Here is a 26882-nt window from a genome sequence, read left to right as displayed (position 1 = left end):
TATAGATAGGTAATATTTCTGGGCTCGAACCTGTGCCGCCCAGTGAATAAGCTCCATTTAGCACTTATTCTTAGGTAATTTACTGCTAAATATACCAGAGAAAAAATGTAAAGGAGTGCTAGGTTAACTAGCTCGCTCACCTATTGGTGTCGGTATAAAATTGGGCGTATATTCCAGAGGTCCCGCACTATTTAGATTAATCCACGACAGAGAACCCCAATAGAGGAGAGCCGTTCAACCTCACTCGGTACTACTACAATGCATCCGCTCAGAACCCAACTCCTTTTAGCACAACGACGAAAGTAACCCGCTTTTTTCTGGTGCTCTCGATTTTTGGATATTTTCTAGTGAATTATGGCTTCTTCGTCGGTTTCCCAGGAGACACCGTCTAAGTTAAGTACCAAGCTGGGTTTTACTGTGTTTTGAGCAACCTAGATCGTTTAATATTTATATTATAGGAGTTTATTCTCTTCGTTCATACCGATCTTGCTTGATTTCACTACAGTTGGTACTCCTGTTTTTGAGAGCTTTTAATTTTCACTTGCGGTGTTACTATGTGTATTATTTTTATTATCAAATATTATTTGTTATTGTGAATATTCATTATTTAGCGTTTAGAATCCTCGTGGTTCAATTTTTGGGCCGATATCATTTACGTATCGCTATGGCTGCCGACCGTGCTAAGGCGGCAATGTTATTTTAGCCATCAGGTGTGTCTTTTGTGATTTAATTATTTAAGTTGCATGCCTTGCCCAAAAATTTTCTACGTGTTTATTCATATATTTAACGCTATTATTATTTTTATAATGAATATTTGTGCCATTACTCCGTTTGATCTGTCTGGTTGGGGATCGTCAGTTGGTAGCCCTGCTGCCTCGTATCACGTGATCCTCCCCCACGCTCCCCCTCTAGCTAGGTGGGAGGCTAGGCTTCTCCCCCCTCCACTAAGGGACCGTTGCCTTCCCTCCTTTTAGAGGGGGTAGTTAAGTGTTTATGGACTTTGTCCTCCGGGTGGCCCGGGGGTTTAGTCTCTGTCTAGTCTGGTTGGCCACCGGTCAACAGAGTTGGATCCCGGTGCACCCTATTTTATATTCACTTTTCATTCTGGCTTATGTTATACGAAACCCTCCGGGTTCGATTGGCAGTTCTTAGTTACAGTTCCGCCCCCCTATTATTTTATAACATTTCCTATGATGATTATATATGACAGATCACTACCCCGGAGTCTCTAAAGGAATTGGTATTGAATATACCTTTATTTCCCGGCCCGGGGTCTACCCCACCCCGGGAAATCAGACACTATGTGTCTTAATTCCTTGTTATTGCATCCTTTTTTATGCTCCCGGCTTGACCGGAATGGATGGCTATACTTTAGTTTCAAGTTAGACTTATGTTTAGGCCCGGGACCCCCGGTCCCGCCCCTATGTAAGAATATTACAGTTAAGCTCTAACCTTGCGTTAGACCTATGTTAGGCCCGGGTCCTCCGGACCCGCCCCTAATTAAAAAAAAAAAAAAAAAAAAAAAAAAAAAAAAAAAAAAAAAAAAAATTATTTTTATTTTATTTTTTACAGTTAAGCTCTAATCTTGTGTTAGACCTATGTTAGGCCCGGGTCCTCCGGACCCGCCCCTACTTAAAGAATAGTACAGTTAAGCTCTAATCTTGTGTTAGACCTATGTTAGGCCCGGGTCCTCCGGACCCGCCCCTACTTAAAAGAATAGTACAGTTAAGCTCTATTCTTGTGTTAGACCTATGTTAGGCCACTTAAAGAATAGTACAGTTAAGCTCTAATCTTGTGTTAGACCTATGTTAGGCCCGGGTCCTCCAGACCCGCCCCTAATTAAGAGAATTACAGTTTCTCATATACTATTCTTTTTACAGATGGTGCATTGTCTGACGCCAGCCTGTGCAGCTGTTCTGCACCAGCCTTGTGGCCACTCCGTCTGCCGATCTCACGCCCCTTGTGGGGTTCAACTGGAAGACGTTGTGGTATGGCACCCGGATAACTGTGTGATTTGCTTCGACCTCATCACTACCCTTGGATCTGACTCGGTGAGTCCCGTTGGCTATATTGCCTTCTTATTTTATTTACTATTAGTAAGATATCTATGGTCTTGAAGGACCATTGGGAGTCTCCCTTTTATAATTCCCCCTATTATTTCAGGCATCCCCGGAGCAAAAGTCTGCGGCTCGGGCCACACTGAAGGTGTGGATTGGTGGGTTTGCCCGGAATGTAAAGTCTAAGCGGCCGTACGTCCTATCTGAGGACTACTGCACCATGGTTTACCCCAACGCCAAGTCTTCAGCTGCTGTGGCTATGCATGTGGCAGCTCCCATCATTGCCCACATTGATGCCACTATAACGGGTCTCATCGACCCAGAGCAAGATCCATCGGACGCCCCCGGAGGTCTGGAGGACAATGTTGCCTCCATGAACCTGGACGTCGAACCAATGTTGCTAGACGAGCCGGATACAGGTAGGGTGGTAAGTGAGGCAGGTGTGTCCGGCGCTGAGATTCCTATCCTCAGCCCCGCTCTTTCTTCTTCTTCTGATCGCTCTTCCTTTCTTGGATTTTCTGGGGACCGTGATTCGTCTCAACGTTCATACCCGGTTCCCCCTAAGGATAAGTCTACTTCAAGGACCTTACCCAAAGCTCGCAAGCCTCACAAGACTTCTCATGGCTCTAAACATGGTACGAACCCGTCTTCAAAGACCTCTGGTTCCTCCTCTAAGTCTCACGACCCGGGAGTTCCTTCCGCCCCTCCTGCTGCTAGCCCGGGCCTTTCCGAATCAGCTATGCTTCGCATCGTGTCGGAGATGCAGGCAAAGTTGGTTTCGGAGATGCAGTCGAGGATGGACACGATGTTCTCTAACTTCGGTCAGAGAATTGGGGCTTTAGAGCAAGGAGCTCCGGAGAGAGTCCAAAGCTCTCTCATACCGGATGCCTCTAAGCTCCCGCCGTTTGCCAAGAACAACCCCTGGCGGATGGCTCTTCATTCCCCGTTCTCAGACGGAATGTTGACTCTGGAGGGCCTTGGCACTCGTCCTCTAGAGGACTTTGAATTCTTTCCTCCGGGTCTGGCATTTCCATTTCATGGTTATGCCAGACTTACCGAGGAAGCTTTAGTCCGATTAGACAAGGTCCCCAAAGAGACGGTCATCTTCCCGAAGGAGCAAGCCCAATCTGTTTGGGCCAGATTTTTGAATGACATCGGCTGCACTAACACCATGCTGACGCCTCATAAAAGCTCCTTTACGATGTTCTTAATGGACAAGACCACCTTGACTCCATGCGTCAATAAGGTGGCAGAGCTTGCCTTTCAATATGCTCTGGAGGAGAAGCCCTTGCCTCCCATCCGAGAGGTGGATCCAATCTCCCTCCTTCTTCCCTCAGGTATTGAGTGTTGGGACAATGTCCATACCACCTTTACCTCCGGCAAGCTTGCAGCAGACTGTGCCTCAGTCTTGTTTAGTGAGAAGCTTCCCCGTCTCCCGGAATCTCTCATTAAACAGGAATATGATTCCCGCCTACGTGTGGGCCGTACTCTAAACCTGGCCACATCCACGGAGTCGATAGCCTTGACTTACGATACGGAGAGTATTTTTAAGTCTCTCAACAAGGCTACGTTACAGTCGTTATATTATGACTTGTATGACTTCGCTACTGCTAAACGCAGATGTCGCAAGCATGTTCTAGCTGAGGCGACGATTAGGCATGAACCTAATAAACTCATCCGGTCCTCCTGTTGGGGTTCAAATCTCTTCCCCGAGGATCTCGTAGAGGAAGTCTTGGCGGAGGCCACTAGGGTTAATCAGAGCCTTAAAGCCCGTTGGGGTTTGACCCCTAAACGCAAGTATGACCCCGCAAATTATCAAGCCCGGGGTAGGAAGAAGCTTAGACCATATACCTCCACCCAGTTCAGGCAACAACAGAGTGCTTCATCCAACTTCCGGCTGCCTCTTCCTCCATCTTCTGTTGCCCCTGCACAGCCTTCCACCTCTCGGGCTCCTTCGGATGACTATGTCACCGTTCTGCTACCTAAGAGCCAGCTTTCTGGTGCCTCCGCCACTTCCCCTGCCTTTAACCAGTCCTACGAGGCTCATAGCTCTTCCCAGAGTTATGGTAGAGGTAGAGGCTACCACCGTGGCTCTAACCAGAACAAAGGCAGGGGAAGAGCCTTTCGCAGAGGAAAGAACTTCCGAGGCGGACGTGGAGGCAACTCCTCAAATCAATACTGAGGTGCAGCAGGTAGGGGGGAGGCTCTATGCCTTCCGCAACAAATGGAGGTTCAGTCCCTGGGCGTTCAGTATCATCTCCAAGGGACTAGGGTGGAGTTGGATTCAAGGACCTCCTCCTCCGAACAAATTTCGTCAACATTCCACTCCGGACCTGGTCGAATTTGTCCAGGATCTTTTACAAAAGAATGCCATACAAGAAACGAAACATCTGAAGTTTCAAGGTCGGCTGTTCAGTGTCCCGAAGAAGGATTCAGACAAGAGAAGAGTGGTTCTAGATCTATCCCTTCTCAACTTGTCCATTCAATGCGACAAGTTTCGAATGCTTACCGTCTCGCAGGTGCGGACCTTACTTCCCCGTGGGGCCGTCACCACCTCTATCGATCTTACAGACGCCTACTATCACGTCCCGATAGCGAGACACTTCCGTCCGTACCTAGGCTTTCGCTTAGGGGACAAAAGTTACTCCTTCAAGGTGATGCCTTTCGGGCTCAACATTGCCCCAAGGATCTTCACAAAGCTAGCAGAAGTCGCTGTTCAGAAACTCAGGAATCAAGGGATTCAAGTAGTAGCCTATCTGGACGACTGGCTCATTTGGTCAGACACCTCCCAAAATTGCCTAAAAGCCACTCACAAAGTCATCCATTATCTTCAATCTCTAGGCTTCCAGATCAACTTCAAGAAGTCCCGTCTTCTTCCAAAATCGAAGTTCCAATGGCTCGGCCTGCAATGGGATCTTATATCTCATACTCTGTGTCTTCCCAGACCCAAGAGGTTAGAGATTGCAAGGAACACCAAACGCTTTCTCAAAGACAAAGTAAGTTCCAGACGGCTTCAAGAGAAGATTCTGGGGTCCCTTCAGTTTGCCTCAGTGACGGATCTTCTTCTGAAGGCAAAATTGAAAGATATCAATCGTGTCTGGCGTTCGAGGGCGAACCGGAAGCTCCGGGACAGGAAAGTCCGCCTTCCTCCCATTCTACGGGAAAGACTTCTTCCTTGGACAAGAGCAAACAGTCTGTCAAAGTCAGTTCCCCTTCGATTTCCGCCCCCGGAATTAATCATTCACACAGACGCATCCCTATCAGGTTGGGGCGGCTATTCTCAGCTCAAGAAAGTTCAAGGTCTTTGGACTCCCTTGTTCCGCCATTTTCACATCAATGTGCTAGAGGCCATGGCAGTTCTTCTAACCCTGAAACGTCTCGCTCTTCCCAAGAAACAACACCTTCGTCTGGTCCTCGACAGCGAAGTGGTGGTCCGCTGCCTCAACAGAGGCGGGTCAAAGTCAGGGCCTCTGAACCATGTTCTAGTAGCCATATTCTCCTTAGCAGCCTCGAACCGTTGGCATCTTTCAGCTGTCCACCTGGCGGGAGTCCGGAATGTAGTGGCAGACGCCCTGTCCCGGACCTCCCCTCTAGAATCGGAATGGTCACTCGATCTAAAGTCATTTCGGTGGATTCTCTCTCAGGTTCCCGGTCTCCAAGTGGACCTCTTCGCCACGGAATCCAACCACAAATTGAGAGTATATGTGGCTCCCAATCTAGACCCTCAGGCTTACGCCACAGACGCCATGTCACAGAATTGGGACAACTGGGAAAAGATTTATCTCTTTCCCCCGGTGAATCTTTTGCTGAAAGTTCTAGACAAACTGAGATCCTTCAAGGGACAAGTAGCCTTGGTCGCACCCAACTGGCCCAAGAGCAACTGGTATCCTCTCCTGCGGGAGTTGAGATTATACCCTCACCCGATACCCAATCCGGTTCTGTCTCAGATAGTACAAACACGCGTTGTGTACGCTTTCTCAAACATTCAGAGCGCCCTAACTTTATGGACTTTATGAAGTTTGCGGCTATGCATGGTGCCAATATTGATCATCAAAACACCTTGTTCCTAGAATCGGATAAACGGGATTCCACCATCCGTCAGTATGACTCTGCAGTTAAAAAGTTGGCAAAATTTTTAATAGACTTAGACGTGAACTGTATGAACTTGAACCTTACAGTCACTTTCTTTAGATCTTTATTAGAATCAGGTCTGGCAGCCAATACTATCACCACTATTAAATCGGCTCTGAAAAAGATCTTCCTAGTGGGTTTTAACATAGACTTAACCGACTCTTTGTTAGCTTCAATTCCGAAAGCTTGTGCCAGACTGAAACCGGTTACTCGTCCTACCCCGGTGACCTGGTTCCTTAATGACGTACTCAAATTGGCTTCTGATACCATTAACAGTTCTTGTGATTACATGCCCCTTCTCAGGAAAACACTTTTTCTAGTGAGCTTGGCTTCCGGGGCAAGAATTTCTGAATTGGCAGCCTTGTCGAGAGACCCGGGTCATATTGACTTTCTGCCTTCAGGAGAGGTCCTTCTTTCTCCTAACAAATTCTTTTTGGCTAAGAATGAAGACCCTCAAAACAGATGGACCTCCTGGAAAATTGTTCCCCTCACGCAAGATCCGTCGCTGTGCCCTGTCACTACTCTTAGGTCTTATCTATCCCGGACCTCCTCTAACTCCTCGGGGCCTCTATTCGTTAGAGAACAAGGCGGTACCATTACTATTAAAGGGATCAGGCAACAAATTTTGTATTTTATTAAACAAGCTAACCCTGACTCTTTTCCTCTTGCACATGATATCAGGGCGGTTGCCACCTCGGTGAACTTCTTTCACCACATGAATTTTACAGACCTTTCCAGGTATACAGGGTGGAAATCACCGTCAGTGTTCAAGAAACACTACCTTAAACATTTGGAAGCCCTAAAATTTTCTACAGTAGCCGCAGGGAGCGTAGTTACTCACGAGTAACTCAGGTTAATGCCTTGACTCTTTATCTCTCCCTCTTACCTGCCTCATTTATACCCTATTGTATTCGTTGGTCTCGCACCTGAATACTGTTATTATATTTGTAAATTTTATGCTCCTGAGTATCTGTATATATTATCACACGGCATTATTATACCTACCTTATTGGATTTATGTTCATATTTAAGATACCCTTATAATTGTTTTTTGGTACTCATCTCTGATTAAAGCATCCTGTATTTCTCTTACGCTTATGTTTTTTCCTTTATTTTGCAAGTTTGGTGACATTTTTCTCTTGTATAGATTCACTGGGCGGCACAGGTTCGAGCCCAGAAAAGGGATTTTGACGTAGGAAAAATCTATTTCTGGGCGAAGGACCTGTGCCGCCCAGTGAACCCTCCCAGCTCCTCTCCCTTGGAGTCCCCAAACTTTGGGTGCTAAGGAGTTGGGTTCTGAGCGGATGCATTGTAGTAGTACCGAGTGAGGTTGAACGGCTCTCCTCTATTGGGGTTCTCTGTCGTGGATTAATCTAAATAGTGCGGGACCTCTGGAATATACGCCCAATTTTATACCGACACCAATAGGTGAGCGAGCTAGTTAACCTAGCACTCCTTTACATTTTTTCTCTGGTATATTTAGCAGTAAATTACCTAAGAATAAGTGCTAAATGGAGCTTATTCACTGGGCGGCACAGGTCCTTCGCCCAGAAATAGATTTTTCCTACGTCAAAATCCCTTTTTTCTTATTGAACTTTTCTTAGGACAATTAGCTTATCAGGGTGGTACTGAGTAGCTTGTTCTTTATTGACGGGTTTGAGTTACAAGTGTTTGAAGGTCTCTTAGAGATATAATTTTTGGAGAGTAGTAATCTCTGTAGTCATAACCTATATGTTAGACTGTAATTGGTAATTTGGCTAATGTTTAAAATGTAAGCATACATGCAGAAGAAATATGTTTATTTTCTTAATATCGTTATGGCAGACCTTTAATTATCCTTCAAGTTTCATCACTATTTCACCATCCTTATCAATGTGTAATTCAGCACTTTGAATATTAAGATTGTTGAAATAATCTTTTTTTATAAGATTTATTATTTCAGTGCTTAGCCAATATTCAAGTCAATTACTGTACAAATTCTCCACCCCTTATATTGTGTATCCAAAATGGAAGTGAGGTTTGAGACGCCTCAACATCTGGGTGCCGGGTATTACATGAAGCACTGGTGCCTTTCAGTGCCTACTTGTAAAGCTAGTCAAAGACCCACTGAGATCATTGTTTTCTTCAAGTTTGTTACAGAAGCTGCAGCTTCAATGCATTTAGAATTTTGAATATTGGGTAAGTATTGAAATAGTGAATGTTATCATGAAAGCTTTTGGGATCTTTTGCTGAAACACCCATTCATTTTATTTTTTAACAAATATAATCCGATTTTTCTTTCAGCTGTGTTACTAACATACTTATATTAAACCCTTTTGTAATAATGTTGCATTATTCCAATATGTATTTGAATTTTTCAATATTAATCTTACCCGATGATCATGTAGCTGTCAACTCTGTTGCCCGACAGAAATCTACGGTCGGGATACGCCAGCGATCGCTATACAGGTGGGGGTGTACACAACAGCGCCATCTATGAGCAGGTACTCAAGTACTTCTTGTCAACAAGAACTCAATTTTTCCTCTGTCGTGCCACCGGCTAGACCTACTTGGATACGCTGTTGATTCTGGAGTTATTGTTCACGATTTGGTGATGTATTTGCTCTAGAGTTTAGCCTTCGCTATTCAGGAAGCTTTATCATTAGCTTAGCAAGCTTTTGGAATTAATTTGATTTAATTATGGTGACGAAGAGAGTTGGACTCTCTTTCACTTTTAAATGGCCGACCCTTCCCTTAGACGGAAGTGTTGGTGTCGAAAAGAGTATAGACTCTCTTTCACTTTTTACGGAAGTGTGTTTAGGTTTTTGGTAATTTTGCTTAACAAAGTTATAGATTTATTTTATATCTCTCCGCCATTTATAGGCCTCTTCGATTAACTTTCCATTTATTATAAACTTATAAAAATTAATTTTTATGTTGGTTTATACGCGACCTTTCCTAATAGTAGGCGGTCCTTACTTGGAACCGAAGTTAATTAACATTGAGCCCGTCATATCGTTTTTCCTGTTAAGAATTTATGCTATTTTAATTTTAATGTTTTTGAAAGAATTTCTTTGATAGTCTCGTACTGTTTTCAAAGTTGAACTAACGTTTTGTTTAGTCTCCGCAGTTGTTGACGTTCAGAACGTTCAACTTGCGCTCTATCGTTACGATAGAGAGAGAGTATTTCACGGTTTCACGTTGCAGTAAGAGTAAACCGATTCTAGCGTTTCGTTCATTCTTTCTTAGCTTAAATGGTTTTAATTCTAATAAAGGAACTTTTTATTTGGGAAACCTTTCAGTTTTTTTCCTTTAACAAATAATATGTTTTAACGATATATATAATTGGGCTCATCTCTCAGGTTCTAAGTCAAGAGAGAGAGAGAGAGAGATAGAGACGGAGGGAGAGAGAGGAGGATAAACGTTTCGTTCAAGCGGGTAACGTTGTTCTCGTTTTTTGCTCTTCTCCCTAGTCGCTATAGGGGAAGAAGGTAAAACGTTTCTAGAGTTTTATTCTTGTTCCCAGGCTTTATGCGGTGAGAGATTTTAAACGTAGTTTATTTGATCTAGTGTTTAGTCTCTTTTCCAGCCACTGAATTCTTTATCTTTCATTATGTTTTTCTGTTACATTGTAATACTGTTTTCGCAATTACTACCTTTTAATGAAGGATAGGATTGCGTGTTTCAGGTACAAACCACTTAAAGTTTCGAGTTCAGTGAAATAAGTGCAAACAGAAAATCAAAAGTGATAAAGTGATATGCGCAAAGTGTTACAGTGTTGCGTTCGAGGGTTCGTCTGTTCGTGCCAGTTGTTCACCTAGTCCGATACCTCTTACAAGCTCCCAAGCCCAGGGGAGAAGTAATGTCGAAGGACTTATGGGTTCCTCAGGCCTTGATCGACGAACAGACGTTTCCCTCCGTGGTTTCGGGTGTATCTACACACGTTGCCGACGTGATCACCCCACCCACACAAAGACGAGAGAGCCCATTTATTCCTCGTCTGCGGAAGAGGTTTCTCGCAGAAACCATGGACCAAATCTTGCAGCTTTTAAGTGCAAGTCGGTCCCTTCCGCGCAAGTCCAACGGCCTAGGTGTAGCCACTGGGTCAGTTCGGACTCGCTGCAGTACGACAACTGCACACCTCCCAAGAGAGGCAAGGTGGTACCGCAACAGGCAGTAACTCCGTCTGTTGCCGCACCAGCTGTTTTAGACCCTCAGTCACAACGGACAGTAGCTCCGTTTGTTGTTGTCTTTCATAGACCCTAGTGGTCCATGCTGCAGACTATACAGTCTCAGCTTGCTCCTTCATGCAGGAGTATCATGCTGGAAGGTTGACAATGCACCTGTTAACCTACAACCCGCCGAGGTTGTGCGCTCAGCAGATACTGCGGCTGCCTGCTCCCACCCTCCACCTGTGAGAGCTCCACCACCGATGCGCAGTCCACCCTGCCAGACGCATGTTCTTGCTGCACCATCTGCTAACATGCGTGAGCTACCGCATCAGCAGTGGGAAGGTTCTGTAGAGCTGCCGGGTTCCAGCTCTATGCGGCATTCTCCGCAGCCCATGCAGCATGCTCTGCATACCTTACAGCATGCTCCGCATACCATGCAGCATGAGCCGCATACCTTACAGCATGCTCCGCATACCATACCGCATGCTCCTCAACCCACCGCAGCCCCTCCCACGCATCAGCACTCTGCTTTTGTTGTTGCCAGCTCCCACACTCCGACTGCGGAGAAGGTTGACGATGCACCCGTGGGCCTACACCTCCCACGGTTGTGCGCCCGGCATGGCTTCCTGCTCTCACACTCTTGTTGTGAGAGCTCCTCCACCCATGCACAGTCAACCCTGCCAGATGTATGATGACTCCCACACACAGAGCACTCCGTTGCCGTGCGTGAACTACCACAAGCTGCCGTGTTTTGACACGGTGTGTCAGCCTCCGCAACACACTGTGGTTACCGCCACTCGCCAGCAGCAAACTAGTCAGTCAGGAGTTGAGGCTTCCCCACACAACTTTGGTTGTTGCCAACTCACAAACTGTCATACAGTTACATGACGTTGCCTTCTGGTCTGCTACTTATACACCAGTGCTGTATGTCCTCACGCTCCTGTTGTGGTTGACAGTTCAGTTTTTGACAGTTCACAGACTGTCAAGCAGTTTCATAACGTTGCCTTCTGGTCTGCTGCTTTTGCACCAGTGAAACCCTCACTGAGAGAACCTAGCTTTTCTCGGATATGGTTCCTGTAGATGAGAAAGTGCTGTTCTTCCTCCTTCTGATATTCCCTTGAGGACTCTGTCATTTGGAGAGGAGCCTTAAGCTGCTTAGCCTCCTATGGACTTTTATTTAAGCATAACATGCTTCCAGGGAGGGTAAATGGTTCCGCTTCAGTCGCTAACCCCGTCTGTTGCCACACCTGCTCCCATAGACCTTGGGCTTTGTTGCAAGACATGCAGTCCAAGCTTAGTCCTTGATAGAGGATTTTTTACGGAGAAGACCCTTCTTGCCAACGACCTTCCTACCGGTTGGTTGTACGCCCTGTTGACGCTGAGGTATCCTACTCACGTCCGCCAGTTGAGATGGTTCCTCCACCGGTGCGACCCAGTGTGGGTTGCCAGTCGCACGTTGATGTTATGCTACTCTCGGAGGTGGTTGTGGACGTTCAGTGTGTCACTGGGAAGACGTTCAACAACCAGCAGAGGTGACTTGTTGTGACGCAGTGCGGCAACCTCAGCAACCCGATAAGGGGTTGTCTGTACTACCCAGGCAGTCTAGACAGTTTCGGGTTGTCGCTGTACTTCCTCGCTTCCCCATGGTTGACAGTTCACAGACTGTGCAGCAGTACCATGATCTTGTGTCCGGCTCCGTCACGCATCCACCAGTGCGACCGGATTCAGCGAGTCAGACGTTGCCCACTCCGTTGCCGTTTCCTCATCAGTTTCGGATGAGGAACCCTCTGATGAGGACATGGCTGAACAAGAAGATCAATCCCCAGCCCTGCTATCCATCCAGAAGATGCTGAAGAAGGAATACGGCCCTGTCAGGCTGTGGATGAGTCTGGTTAGGACACTGTCATCCGTGGTGCATTTGGTGTCACTTGGAAGACTACACCTCCGTCCTCTTCGGTTTCATCTAGCTCTTCACTGGAAAAGGACAAGACGCTAGAAGCGGTCTCGATCCCGGTTTCCGGAAGATAAGTCTGGTCTAACCTGAGGAAAGGACTTTATCAACCTTTTATAGGGTCTTCCCCTGACTGTTCAGACTCCCAACCACGTTCTCTTCTCAGACGCATCGGACGTAGGCTGGGGTGCGACCTTAGGCGGTATGGAATGCTCGGGATTATGGAACTCGCGTCAAAGGACAATGCATTTTAACTGCAAGAAGCTTCTGGCAGTAAGTCTGACCTGGAAAAGCTTCAGGTCTCTCCTTCAAGACAAAGTAATGGAGGTCAACACGGACAACTCCCTGCTTTGATGTTCATCTCCTAGCAAGGAGGGACCTACTCTCTGACATGGTGCGAGTTCGCTAGTGACCTCCTCTCCTGTTCAACAGGTCTAGACTTTTCACTAGTAACAAATTTCTTCCAAGGCAACTTGAATGTCTTAGCAGTTTGTCTCAGTAGGAAGGGACAATAATTCCAACATATTGGACCCTCCACAGAGATGTATGCAAGAGACTTTGGGTCACCTGGGGCCATCCAACCATAGATCTCTTCGCAACCTCGATGTCCAAGAGGCTCTCAACAGACCCAGCAGTGGTTCTTTTAGATGCCTTTCTACTAGATTAGTCTCATCTAGATCTATATGCATTCCCTCCGTTCTAGTTTGTCAACAAGGTACTGCAGAAGTTCGCCTCTCACGTTGGGACAAAGTTGACACTAGTTGCTTCCCTCTGGCCCGCGAGAGAATAACTTACCGAGGTACTTCGATGGCTAGTAGACGTTCCCAGAACTCTTCCCCTAAGGGTGGACCTGCTACGTCTGCCACGCGTAAGAAGGTACTCCAAGGCCTCCACGCTCTTCGTCTCACTGCCTTCAGAGTATCGAAAGACTCTCGAGAACTAGAGGTTTTTCGAAGGAGGCAATCAGAGCGATTGTTAGAGCAAGGAGAACATCCACCCTTAGAGTCTACCAATCGAAGTGGGGAATCTTCCTAAACTGGTGCAAGTCAGTATCCGTATCCTCGACCAGTACCTCTGTAACTCAAATAGCTGACTTCCTCTTATATCTGAGAAAAGAGCGATCTCTTTCAGCTCCCACTTTCAAGGGTTACAGAAGCATGTTGACATCAGTCTTCCGTCACAGAGGCTTAGATCTTTTTAACAATAAAGATCTACAGGACCTCCTTAAGTCTTTTGAGACCACGAAGGAGCGTCGTTTGGTTACACCTGGTTGGAATTTAGACGTGGTTCTAAGATTCCTTATGTTAGACAGGTTCGAACCACTTCAATCAGCCTCCCTGAAAGATCTCACCTTTAAGACTCTTTTCCTGATATGCTTTACCAGCTAAAAGAGTCAGTGAGATTCATGCCTTCAGCAAGAACATCGGATTTTCATCCGAAACGGCTACATGTTCTACATCTTGGTTTTCTAGCCAAACACGAGCTGCCTTCTCGGCCTTGACCAATATCGTTCGTTATTCCAAACTTATCGATATGGTTGGAAAGGAACTAGAAAGAGTATTATGTCCTGTAGAGCTCTTAAGTTCTATTTTAAAAACCTTTATGAGGCCCGTCTGAAGCTTTATGGTGTTCAGTTAAGAATTCATCTTTGCCTATGTCAGAGAATTCTTTATCCTATTATCTTCAGACTGTTAATACGAGAAGCTCATTCCCTTCTGAATGAGGAAGACCAAGCTTGGCTGAAGGTAAGGACACACGAAGTTAGAGCTATCACAACTTCCGTGACCTTTTAATAAAATAGATCTCTGCAAAATATTTTCGACGCAACCTTTTGGAAAAGCTAATCAGTGTTCGCGTCTTTTATCTTAAGAATGTCCAGTCTCTTTACGAGAACTGCTACACTCTGGGACCATTCGTAGCAACGAGTGCAGTAGTGGTGGGGGCTCCACCACTACAATTCCCTAATTCCAGAACCTTTTTAATCTTTCTCTTGAAATATTTCTGGGTTGTCCGGAAGGCTAAGAAGCCTTCCGCATCCTGGTTGATTTGGCGGGTGGTCAAATTCTTTCTTAAGAAGCGCCTAGATTAGAGGTTGTGATGAGGTCCTTTAGTATGGGTTGCAGCCCTTAATACTTCAGCACCTAGGAGTCGCTCAGCATCCTAAGAGGATCGCTAGGCTCAGTAAGGAAGACGTACTTAAAAAGGCAGAGTAATGGTTCAAGTCGACTTCCTTACCAGGTACTTATTTATTTTATGTTTGTTATTTTGAATAACGGCTAAAATAAGATACGGGATACTTAGCTTCTTTGTTAACATGTATGCTGGTCTCCACCCACCACCCTGGGTGTGAATCAGCTACATGATCATCGGGTAAGATTAATATTGAAAAATGTTATTTTCATTAGTAAAATAAATTTTTGAATATACTTACCCGATGATCATGAATTTAAGGACCCGCCCTTCCTCCCCATAGAGAACCAGTGGACCGAGGAGAAAATTGAGTTCTTGTTGACAAGAAGTACTTGAGTACCTGCTCACAGATGGCGCTGTTGTGTACACCCCCACCTGTATAGCGATCGCTGGCGTATCCCGACCGTAGATTTCTGTCGGGCAACAGAGTTGACAGCTACATGATCATCGGGTAAGTATATTCAAAAATTTATTTTACTAATGAAAATAACATATTTTTGTTTTCAGGACCTTATGTGGTTGGCTGCACTGACATTATGGTTGGTCGTACAAAGGAGGGAACTCTTATGAGACTCTACTATCCAACAAATGTCACAGACCCAATGGTAGGATTCGCCTTTGTTTTGTATTAGTCCATTATTTTTTCTTTCTGTGAATTTTGTGTGTGTCAGCTAAAAGGGCTCAAAATTTTTATCTTGAATGGTACAATATCTGCGTAATTGAAGCACTGATAAGAGATGTTTATGGATGAAGGTATAAGGAAAATATGAAATATGAAATTCCCTATTCTCTTATCCATTCCTGTTATAATCTAGTAGCCACCATACTGAACTCAGAGATGCTATTTCCACCAAGGAATTTTGATGGAAGTGATCGTTGGCTTTTGGAGAGTTAGAATTGCAGGGATGCTAATGAACACATGCTGGGCAATATGTGTAATTAATATAATTATTCTTTTAATTACTTTAGAAAGGAAAGCAGTCAGCTTTTCCATATAATTTTGCTAAAGATGTGGTGTCGGTGTGTAAATCTGTTTTCGAGTGCAAGGAATTCAATGAAAATATTTTTAAGCAATTAAAGGATTAGTAGTAAGTTTACATGAATAGTCCCCTATTACTTTACTTCAATAGCCCCGACTACAATTCATGAATGCTAGAGGCCACTATCTTCATTGCCCCATTTTCTTATTATTATTATTATTATTATTATTAGGGCTCCAACAGAGAAAAATAGTCCAGTGAGGAAAGGGAATAAATAAACTACAAGAAAAGTAGTGAAGAATTAAAATAACTTTTAGAACTGTAATAACTTTAAAATAGATCTTTCACATACAAACTATGAAAAGAGATTTATGTACATAAAACATTTGCTGCAAGTTTGAACTTTTGAAGTTCCACCAATTCAACTACCTAATTAGGAAGATCATTCTACAACTCGGTCACAGCTGGAATAAAACCTCTAGAATACTGTGTAGTATTGAGCCTTATGATGGGGAAGGCATGATTTTTAGAATAAACTGCATGGCTAGTGTTGTGAACAGTATGGTAATGTCTGGAAAGATCTGGATGCGAAGGATGGTCAGAATTATGAAAAATCTTATGCAACATGCATAGTTAACTAACTGAAGTACAATGCTAGAGATTAATATCTAGATCAGGAATAAGAAATTTAATAGACCGTAAGTTCCTGTCCAACAAATTAAGATAAAATTCAGCAGCTGAAGACCAGACAGGAGAACAGTACTCGAAATAAGTCAATGAAAGAGTTGCAACTTTTCTTCAGAATAGATTGATCACCGAAAATCTTGAAAGACTCAATAAGCCAATTTTTTTGTGCAGTTGAAGAAGGGATAGACCAAATGTGTTTCTCAAAAGTAAATTTACTATCAAGAAGCACACCTAAAATTTCAAAAGAGTCATACAGAGTTAAAAATAAATCCTTTTCAATGCTGAGATCCAGGTTTTGAGGAGCCATTGTCCTCAACAACTTACTTACAATCATACTTTGGATTTTGATAAGGTTTAACTTCATACCCCATAATTTGCACCATGTACTAATTTTAGGGATTCAGCAACCCCAGATCTACATTGTTGTTATTAGAATTACAAGCTAAGCTATAACCATAGATGGAAAAGCAATATGCTATAATCCCAAGGGCTCCAACAGAGTAAAATAGCCCAGTAAGGAAAAGAAACAGAGATTAACTACAGGTATAAGAGAAGTAATAAACAATAAAAATAATATATTTTAAGAACAGTAACAACATTAAATTATATCTTTCATATACAGATTATAAAAAATTAAAAAAACAAGAGGAAGAGAAATAAGATAGAACAGCATGCCAAAGTGTACCCTCAAGCAAGAGAACTCTAATCCAAGACAGTGGAAGGCCATGGTACAGAGGCTAGAGAACAATGGTTTGATTTTGGAGTGTCCTTCTCCTAGAAGAGATGCTCACCATAGCTAAAGAGTCTCTTCTACCCTTACCAAGAGGAAAGTAGCCACTGAACAATTACATTGCAGTAGTTAACCCCTTAAGCAAAGAAGAATTGTTTGGTAATTTCAATATTGTCACGTGTATGAGGTCAGAGCGGAATGTGGAAAGAAAAGACGAGACTATTTGGTGTATGTGTAGGCAAAGACAAATTAGCCGTAACCAGAGAGAGGGATACAGTGTAGTACTGTATGGCTAGTCAAAGGATCCAATAACTCTCTAGCTGTAGAACTTGTCAAAGATGACTGTGACATTGTTCGCTATTGAAGAGGCACATTACAACATTATGATGTCACTACCCAGTGGGGAAAAACAGGGAGAGACTGTTCAGTTCCCCCAGACCTCATTGTCATTGCTTCGATTATATGCTTCACATTGGTGGAATTTTAGTCTGTTGAAGTTTTCATTTTTGTATGCCTGCTGAAGGTTTACAAGTGGTTTTGTACTCATATTATCAGACTGAATAGGATAGAAGACTTGCCCCTGATAGTTAACTGTCTATTGTTATTAAATGTAAGTTGTTCCGTAACCGAAATAAAAACCACGCTATTTACATTGGGTATTACTTTCGGCGTAGCTGAAATGACGAGCCATTAGATTTTAACGAGGGTTTCCTACCCCACGCTAGTTAGCAGGGATAGGGGGAGGGGTAGCTTGCTACCCCTCCCTCCCTCACACACCGGTGAAATGTCTCACTTCACTTTTGGCTCTGACAATGGACATACGTCTCTGTCTTCGTCCTCGCTTGGCAGCCATTATTTGTTTTGTCTTTACTTAATCACTTACTTTTCTTTTACTCAATATACAGTGGTACCTCTACATACGAATTTAATTCGTTCCACAACCAACTTCGGATGTAGAAAATGTTCGGATGTAGAAACGAATTTTCCCATAAGAATACATGGTAATTCATTTAATTCGTTCCTCAGCCTAAAAACCCATAATAAATCCTTAATAAATGGCTACACATAATTACACATAACAATAACATAACTGCATAATATGAAAGAAGCATGTAAAAAAGATAATTATAAAGAAATAATAAATAAAAAATGTGTTTTATTGCCACTTTACCTTAGAGACAGGCCAACGCAGGTGTAGGATTTGCTACGCCAGGAAGAGACGGACGATCGGCGAGAAGGTAGACATGGTGTTAACATGTTCTTTAAATAAATACTCTCTCTCTCTCTCTCTCTCTCTCTCTCTCTCTCTCTCTCTCTCTCTCTCTCTCTCTCTCTCTCTCTCTCTTGTTCTTCTTCACTGTTAGTGTTAGAGACGTCTATTAATTTTTTCTGAGAGAGAGAGAGATTAAACAAAAATGTGTTGTGTACATATGATTTTTAACAGCGTTAACGAGTTGAAAGACAGTTAAATGTAACTAAAAAAACAATATCAGCGAATCTGAATTCCTTTCTTAACTAAAACAAATATTGATACAAACACACTCGTGTGCGTATGCGCTAACACACACACACACACACGAGGAGACACGATCGGCGAGGAGGTAGAGATGGTGACTGCGATAACATACCGTAACTTACACTACAGAAATTTTAATCTAACTTAGCTTATTTATTTTTTTTTTACTTTTATATTTCATATTTTTTACATTTTTTTTCTTTTGATTTTTCATTTTCATCACTTTCAGTGACGAGTTACGGTATGTTATCGCAGTCACCATCTCTACCTCCTCCCCGACCGTCTCTCTTACTGCGTAGCAATTTTTGCACCTGTGTGTGTTTGTGCATACGCACACGAGTGTGTTTGTATCAATGTTTGTTTTAGTTAATAAAGGAATTCAGATTAGCTGTTATTACTTTCTTAGTTACATTTAATTGTTTTTCAACTCGTTGACGCTGTTAAAAATCATATGTACTCTAAACACATTTTTGTTTAATCTCTCTCTCTCTCTCGGAAAAAAAAAATAATAGACGTATCTAACACTATAACAGCGAAGAAGAACGAGAGAGAGAGAGAGAGAGATTTTATTTAAAGAACATGTCAATGCTATGTTTAGAGAGAAACAAAAAAAGAGAGAAGTCTTATTTAAAAGAGCTTGTTAATGCTATCATGGTTTTCTTTGCTTCACTTTTTTCTTTCTTTCTGTTCATCACGCTGGCCCTTCTCACAAATGATCGTTGCCAACAATCTCTTTGTCCTTTATCCCTATCAACAAAAGGCGTTCTATCTCTTCTAGGGTATTGCTATGATGTCTTGTAATAATGGTGATCCCCTTCGATGGTTATTTGCTTTAATGGCTGCCTTCAGCTTGATGATCATCGAGATCATAGGCCTATTCCGGCCATATTGTTTAGCCATACAGTATCACTCACGTGCACACTGCTCTCATGTTTTTCTATAATTTCTTGCTTCAATTCTAATGAAAGAATTGCCTTCTTCCTGTACTGAAACTTAGCTTCTTAGGCACCATGATTATAGGTAAAATCAAAAAGGAAATGTGAGAAAAGGAAGAAAATAAGCACTGTTAATAACAGACCAAACAGAGGACAACCACACGATACACACAAGAATAGAGAACTGAGCACTCGACGCTCAATGCCGTAATGTTTACTTCGTGTGTCGAAATAAAATTCGGGTGTAGAGTCAAAAATCTGCTCGAATTTTACTTCGGATGTTGGAAAATTCGGATGTAGATACGTTCGCGCGTACCATTGATTTACCATCGCGCGAGCACCAGGGCGATTGCGACCGCGATTCCCGTCGGGGTTTCGCAACACGGCCAGCCTGGCGAGTCTTCTGGAGCGCGTATTTCCAGAACACGGTCTTCACCCTGTAAACGCAGAGCATGGCAAGAGCAGGAAGAATCTTCAGGGAGGTCTGAGCAACATTCTTCTTTCCAGAACCTGGGTTAGCCCTTCCTCCTCGTCATTCCCTGGAAGGGTCTTGCCAGGGAGCTTTTCGTTCGAGATTTCTCCGTCGGGCAAGGGGTGACTGGTTTAGCCCTTCCTCTTCTCCATCTCGTGGAAGGGGCTTACCAGGTCCTTTCCCTCCTCGGTTGCGACCCGAGGTTTTGTACAAGGAAGCTCCAGGAAGATCATGGGTACTTTCCTCCTCTCGGGCAAGGAAGCTCCAGGAAGATCATGGGTACTTTCCTCCTCTCGGGCTCAAGCACCTTTGCGTTCCGTCGCCAAGTTTCGAACTTGCGGGCAAACTCGATGTTGGAGCATCTAGACGCAGTGACCGAGGGCTTCCTCTCGGGTGTCTCATCCGTGGATGTCGACAAACTCAGACACTCTTCCATCCTTGGGAAGAGCTTGTTTGAGCCCAAGGACAGAGACATGGACAGCTGTTGTGCGGAGGAAGTCGACTTCCGTTTTCACTCCTCCAAGGCGCTTTCTTCCAGACCCTGCAGGTCTCCGATGCCACTTCATTCAGCCTAAGTTATCGGCCGGTTACGGCAGCTAAGACAAGGTGTACAATAGCAGTCCCATCCTGTCAGGGATAGGTAGCACGGGAGGCTCTCCCGGGGAGACATAATCCTAGAGGGAGCGGCAGAGTTCACAAACTCTAGGATTGGCAACCCCCCTTGCAGGTCTCACGCTGGGGGGATGCCTATGGTTACTCGTCCGGATAACAGCTTCCCGATGCCGATTCCTGCACGATCTCCATGATCAGCCAAGGATATCGCGCCTCGCTCTTACCATCTCTCCGTCACTGTCAGCGAATCCAGTGTCACTGAGCCTCTATGCCATGGGGTCGGCAAGAGGTTTGCCCGTTTGGGCAGAAGGATCCATGCCTTAGGAGAAGGTCCTCCATAAGGTCGTCAACGGCTTCCCCCCCCCCCCCCCCCCCCCCGGCTTCTTCAGTTGATCCTTTCTCGTAGGAAAGCATCTGAGACGGGAGTTCCGTCGTCGACCTCTCAGCTCTGATCAAGTTTGTCGAACAAACTTCGCCCAGTGTGGAACAACAGAGTCGATCAGACTGGTAACGAGACTGCAGGACTCCTTATGCCCTGGATCGGAAGGACGGGTACTTCCAGGTTCCATTCCATCCATCTTCCAGGAAGCTCTTGGAATTCAGCCTAGACTACAGGTGTTCCTGCTTAAGATGCGGTGGGGCGACCCCGCCGCGGCATCGCAGGTTTTTCACTAGAGAACTCTCCCTGCTTTCCTCATGGCCGCTCATGAGCAGGCTTCCGCCTCCTTCGCTCTTTGGGGGTCTGGCCAACTCCGGTAGTCTCGGGTTCGACCTTCTTCAACACCGGGGCAAGTTTCCTGGACTTTACCAAGAGTAAGGGATCATGGTAATTTGCTTGGAGCCTTCTCTACTTCTGCCTCAACATCTGGAATATCTAGCCATGATATTGACTCCTTCTCCGAGCCTTCCCTTCAGTTGACTGTGGCAAGGCTGAGGAGAGTCGCAGTACCTGTTCTCAGTCAAGCAGAGCTTTCAGCCCTACCTTGGAACGTTTCCTGGGTCTCTTTTCCTCATTGACCCGTCTAAAGTCCCGAACGGTCGCCTCAGGATAAGTTCCCTGTGAGACGGCCCAAGTTCCGGTGGTATCAAAGTAACGATTAACCGGACTTTCTGGCCCCTATGGTCCAGCGGAACCTCTTGATGGGAGTGGAAATTCTCGTCCTTTCCCCACATTTTGATGCTGTTCTCGGACTCGTCAAAGAAAAGGGGGGGTGGGGGGCATGTTCCGGTTCAGGCCTATGGTCAGGACCTGAAGGGTATCTCCCCATCATTCAGGCAGGCTTAGGGGCCGTAGTCTGGCCCCTCTACATATCCTACAGTTCCTGCCGAGTCGCTCCGTGCGCAACGACTTCATGGTACTGGCGTATTCCAACCAGCAGGGGACGCATTTTCATACTTTCGCATCTTGCAGTAGAGATACTGTGATGATCCGAGGTCCTCTCAATACCACTATCGGCTCGCTCATTCCGGGCAGAGGAATGTTCTCTCCGACTATCTGAGCAGAGCCTCGCAGATAGAGAGTACCTGGGGGTCTTTGGCCTATAGTAACCAGCAAGTCCTGGCCTGGGGGACCTGATCGCGACAGCCTGGAACTTCAAGCTTCCGCTGTTCTTCCCCCTAGTCTCAGATCCCAAGACTCTTTGGCAAGATGCTTTCCGGTGACGGTGGGACAACATCGACGCCTGCGTCTTCCCCCCATTGTTGTCTGTTGAGAATGGGTCTCAACAAGACCAGGTTGTCTGTCGACCTTTCGATGGCCCTAAGAGCTCCGCTGTGACTATACGCAGAACGGTTTCCGGACCCTCTGCTTCCCCTGACGGAACTCCCGGGAGAGCTTCTTCCACGACACAGGCTACTCAAACAACCACACTACAACATCTTTCACGGGCCGTTGCATCGCTTCGGCTTCACGCCTGGAGACACTACGCCGCCTCCTCAAGAAGAGACAACCCGCTACAGTCGCGGAGCGGAGGTCGCGTCACCTGCGATAGTCATCCGCAGGGGTCTACCAGGCGAAGTGGAGAGTCTTCTGTGGTTGGTGTCGTGGGAGAGATACCTCTTCCCTTGAGGCCTCTTCTCCAGCAATAACGGAGTTATTGCTTTTCGGCGGGAGGAAACTCTTTTCTGCTCTCGGCAGTGAAGCCTATCGCTCAGCCTTTCCCTGGCCTTCAGGCTGAAAGGAATAGACTTTTTCCTGCCCGCTGGACCTTTCTTCGCTCATGCGAAGCTGCGAACGTCCCTGCCCCCAGTCGGAGTGAGACCTCCTCCATGGAGCATGGTTCGGACTCTTTAGTCCCTTAAGAGATCTTCTCAAGAACCATTACGTCAGGCCTCTGATCGTATTCCGTCTTGGGGGACGGTGCTCCTGCTCATTCTGGCCTCGGCCAGTGTGTAAGCAATCTTCATGGTCTCGTACAACTCCGCCCTTTCAAGAGAATAGGGGAAGGCAACATTCAGGTTCGCTCCTGAGTTGTTTTCTAGACTCAGAATCTTGGAGTCCCGGACCTTCGGTTCGACTCCTTCAAGATTTCGAGTCTCCGTTCTGTATCAGATGACCCAAACCTTCTCCTTCTTGCCAGTAAAGGAATCGAGGGGTTATCTTTGAGAACAGCTGCAGTTTGTCCTCACGTGCAAGCCTGTTTGGGAGCACAGGGAGGACACAGGGGAGAGTCACCAGTATACCTCTTCAGCTCGGACTCAAGGGCATTCATCTCGACCTGAATCCAGACCCTCCCCCGTCACGTCGCCCTACAGCACGATGTCGGATACATCGCAACGTCCCTCGCCTTCAAGTAGAACTACTCTGTGACGCAGGTGCTACAAGCTGGAGTCTGGAAGCGTCTAATGACCTTCGCAGCCCGCTTCCTGCAGGACGTGACCCACAGGAGTATCGATACGTTTCTATCGCTCTGGGGTGGCTACGCAACAGCTGGTCTAACCTCAGGCTCCTTTTTGGACAGGTAGCAGAAGGTTGAGGGCATTGATATCAGGTTTTAGTCTGCATGAACGAAAGAAGTATGTCTGGCCCTTACTTCTCTCTTCATCGTCCCCTCTACTGGGGAAGCAGCATCCTGGTCTCTGCATAGCTGACCTCAAACCTCTGCAGGTAAACCATGCTTCCTTGTGTTCCGAGTATTGAGTCAATACTGTCGCGTCCCCCATACCCTGACGAGGTGGTATTGGGAACGTCCTAACCCAGAGTTCCTTCTGGAACTCCAGGTCAACTGCCTAGGACGGGTCACACTTTCTTCCTTTACACACAAGCTTATGTAGGCCACACGTTTCCTTGCGGAGCAAGGAACTTGTGAGGTGCAGGGACTCCTTTTCTCGAGTGCGACTCACTCGGATTTTGAGTCCCCGGGTAAAGCCAAAGCCAGTATGGCTGGGGACTTTCCACCCTTCCTAAGGGGTAAGTCACCCAATGTAAATAGCGTGGTTTGTATTTCGGTTACGGAACAAATGACAAATTCGGAGATAATTTGTATTTTTCCTAACCATACAGACCTTAGCTATTTACACATATTTGCCCGCCAGCCCTGTCCCCCAAGTCAAGTCCTACCTCTAAGTGAAGTGAGACATTTCACCGGTGTGTGAGGGAGGGAGGGGTAGCAAGCTACCCCTCCCCCTACCCCTGCTAACTAGCGCGGGGTAGGAAACCCTCGTTAAAATCTAATGGCTCGTCATTTCAGCTACGCCGAAAGTAATACCCAATGTAAATAGCTAAGGTTTGTATGGTTAGGAAAAATACAAATTATCTCCGAATTTGTCATATTGATAAGTGACATACAGTATAGACAAAGTTTGAGCATGGATGGTGTATCATTTCTTCTGTTGTCATGATCCAATACTCAATGTGCTAAGTACTAGTTGTCAGACAGTACAAGATGTCTAACCCACAACCTTCTATTAAAGACATACAGATGCTAGCTATGAATCATTTACCGTTGGGTTTTCCTAATGTACCATAATCATCATCATCATCTCCTCATATGCCTATTAATGCAAAGGGCCTCGGTTAGATTTCGCCAGTGATTCTTATCTTGAGCTTTTCAATCAATACTTTTCCATTCATCATCTACATCATAGTTCATAGTCCTCAGCCATGTAGGCCTGGGTCTTCTAATTAATCTAGTGCCTTGTGAAAACCAGTTAAAAGTTTGGTGAACAAATGTCTCTTGGAGAGTGCAAAGAGCAAACCCAAACTATCTCCATCTACCCCTCACCATGATCTCATCCATATATGGCACTTGAGTAATCTCTCTCATAGTTTCATTTCTAACCCTGTCCGGGTGTAATGATACAAAGGGTCCTGGATTACAGGTTGGCTCTAGCCAATACAGCAACAATACTTTAGAGAGACTAGTTTGGTATTTTCAATCTGTTTAGCTGCCTTGACCTGCTGCACAACTGGAGGAAGTCTCACTTGTTCTAATCCATAAAAGTAATGGATCTAGAGGAGGAGATCGTTCTTTAAGTAATAATTAGTTATTTAGTGTTCATAATCTCTTAGCATTTTTCAATAGTTTAAGAGAATGAACATCAGTTAAATCTTGTAGGCAAGTGTGTCTGTCTTTCTTAGAATAATTGTTTTCTGGGAAAAGCTGGTACCACAGGACTGCTTTAAGGTGAAAGTCCTTTAGTTTTATCTTATGTAGTGTCAATTGAGATTTTCCCATATATTTACCCTTTCATCTCAGTAATAAAGGGATTTTGACGAAGGAAAAATCTATTTCTGGGAAGAGGCCTGTGACGCCCGGTGAGAAAGGTCCTTCCTTATACCTTTCCTAATATAAATCTTCCAAATATACTAGAGAAAGATAAAAGTATGGAATGCAGAGGTTACAACCCTCGCGCGAACACCTTGTAGGTGTCGTGTATTAAACAAAGGCGTGTGAAAACCACTATTCACAGGTTGTCTTCCATTTAGATAATCCCTTCATCAATGGGGAGGGCCGCGACAGGCCCTAGAGAACATAGTTGAACTCCCCAACGACACCTACCACACGCGCCCTCTAGGACATCCTTCTGATATTGGACTTGCAACAAGTCGAGTTTTTTGGGCACAGTGTTTTTTCGAAGAGTTTCTCGTTATTTCAACATGACTGACGTTGCTACTTCACCCTTACCAATGTTAAGTACCATAGTTTGTTTTGGCAGCTTTTGGCAGTACCGGGCATTTGTTCTGTTTCCAATATGGTAATGAAGTTTTGATCTCCATTAGTGATAGTAAACAGTACACTTAAACGTTGCAGCTCTTTGTATAGAGACCTTTGAAATTGCCAACTTTCATGGTTACGCTGATAAAGGGTGAACCGCAACCCCTTCCTCTTGCTAATCAGTAGACAGTGACTTGGTCAGAATTGACTGGAAGCAGCACGTCATGATTACTAATATAGGCTCTTCAAACATGCTTCATAGGTCTCAGCAAACAGATCAGAGGGCTCTTCTTGGGATCATGTCCTCTTAACATTTGCCTTCAAAAAGAACCTTGAGTTTAAAGCTATCCATCACTCTACCTTTGGTAATTTTACATGTGAGTCATTAAGCTCAAAGGGAGGAGGCTGCTATCCCCAATTCATTCACAAGAGATGGGGTCTTCCGGATTTTTTAGCTTCTAAATTTCTTATAATAGTAGTTTAATCTCGGCATCATCTTGAAGTATTACTGTACCCCATGAGATTCCTTGGGGTGTTTGGTTTCTGACATACTCTGTTTCTAAGGATTCAACTAGACCCACCTAAATAGTGATTCAAGCTGAATAATTGATGAGGAAAGTGAAGTTTTTATTTTAAAAAATCATATAAACCCATCAATCAGGAAGTGTTCACTTTCCAGTCCACGCCCTCATACTATAGTATATCACAATAAGTTTTGCAAAGGAGGCACTTGGTACTTACTGATCGCTCGTATCCCCTGTGGCCGCGGGGGCATATAAAAATTAGAATAGCGCGAACGTTATCCCTGCGTGTCGTAAGAGGCGACTAAAAGGGACGGGACGAGGGGGCTGGGAACCCCCTCTCCTGTATAAAAATCCTACGAGACATCGACAAAGAGATGGAGCTGGGGGGAGAGTGACTGCTCCCCGCACTCTAGTTTTGGGGTGTTTGAATGTGCGTGGCTGTAGTACGATAGAGAGTAAAAGATATGAGATTGGAAGTATGTTTAGAAGTAGAAGGATGGATGTATTGGCCTTGTGTGAGACAAAGATGAAAGGAAAGGGTGAAGTGATGTTTGGTAAAATGTCTGGTAGAGTGTCTGGGATTGAAAGGGGAAGAGCGAGAGAGGGTGTGGCGTTATTGCTGAGTGATTGGATGACAGGTAAAGTAGTGGAATGGAAGGAGATATCATCTAGGTTAATGTGGGTAAGGGTTAGGTTGGGTAGGGAATGTTGGGCGTTTGTCAGTGCGTATGGGCCAGGTAGTGAGAAAAGTGAAGAAGAGCGGAATGAGTTCTGGAATGAATTAACTAGG

At 44.9% G+C, this 26882-nt stretch overlaps 1 protein-coding gene across 6 annotated transcripts in view; it reads left to right on the top strand.

Moving 5' to 3' along the window:
• The window catches only part of LOC137617202 (platelet-activating factor acetylhydrolase-like), a 154171-nt gene that overhangs the window by 62816 nt on the left and 64473 nt on the right, over positions 1–26882 (top strand). For all 6 annotated transcript variants that reach the window (XM_068347107.1, XM_068347106.1, XM_068347109.1 and 3 more), the window contains one exon: positions 14988–15085. In XM_068347107.1, coding sequence (XP_068203208.1) covers positions 14988–15085 — 98 coding nt within the window. The remainder of the gene's footprint in view (positions 1–14987; positions 15086–26882) is intronic.

Source organism: Palaemon carinicauda, chromosome 23 (assembly GCF_036898095.1).
Source record: "Palaemon carinicauda isolate YSFRI2023 chromosome 23, ASM3689809v2, whole genome shotgun sequence".
Lineage (NCBI taxonomy): Eukaryota > Metazoa > Arthropoda > Malacostraca > Decapoda > Palaemonidae > Palaemon > Palaemon carinicauda.
Note: the sequence above shows the minus strand (reverse complement) of the source record. Positions and strands in the feature narration are given on the sequence as shown.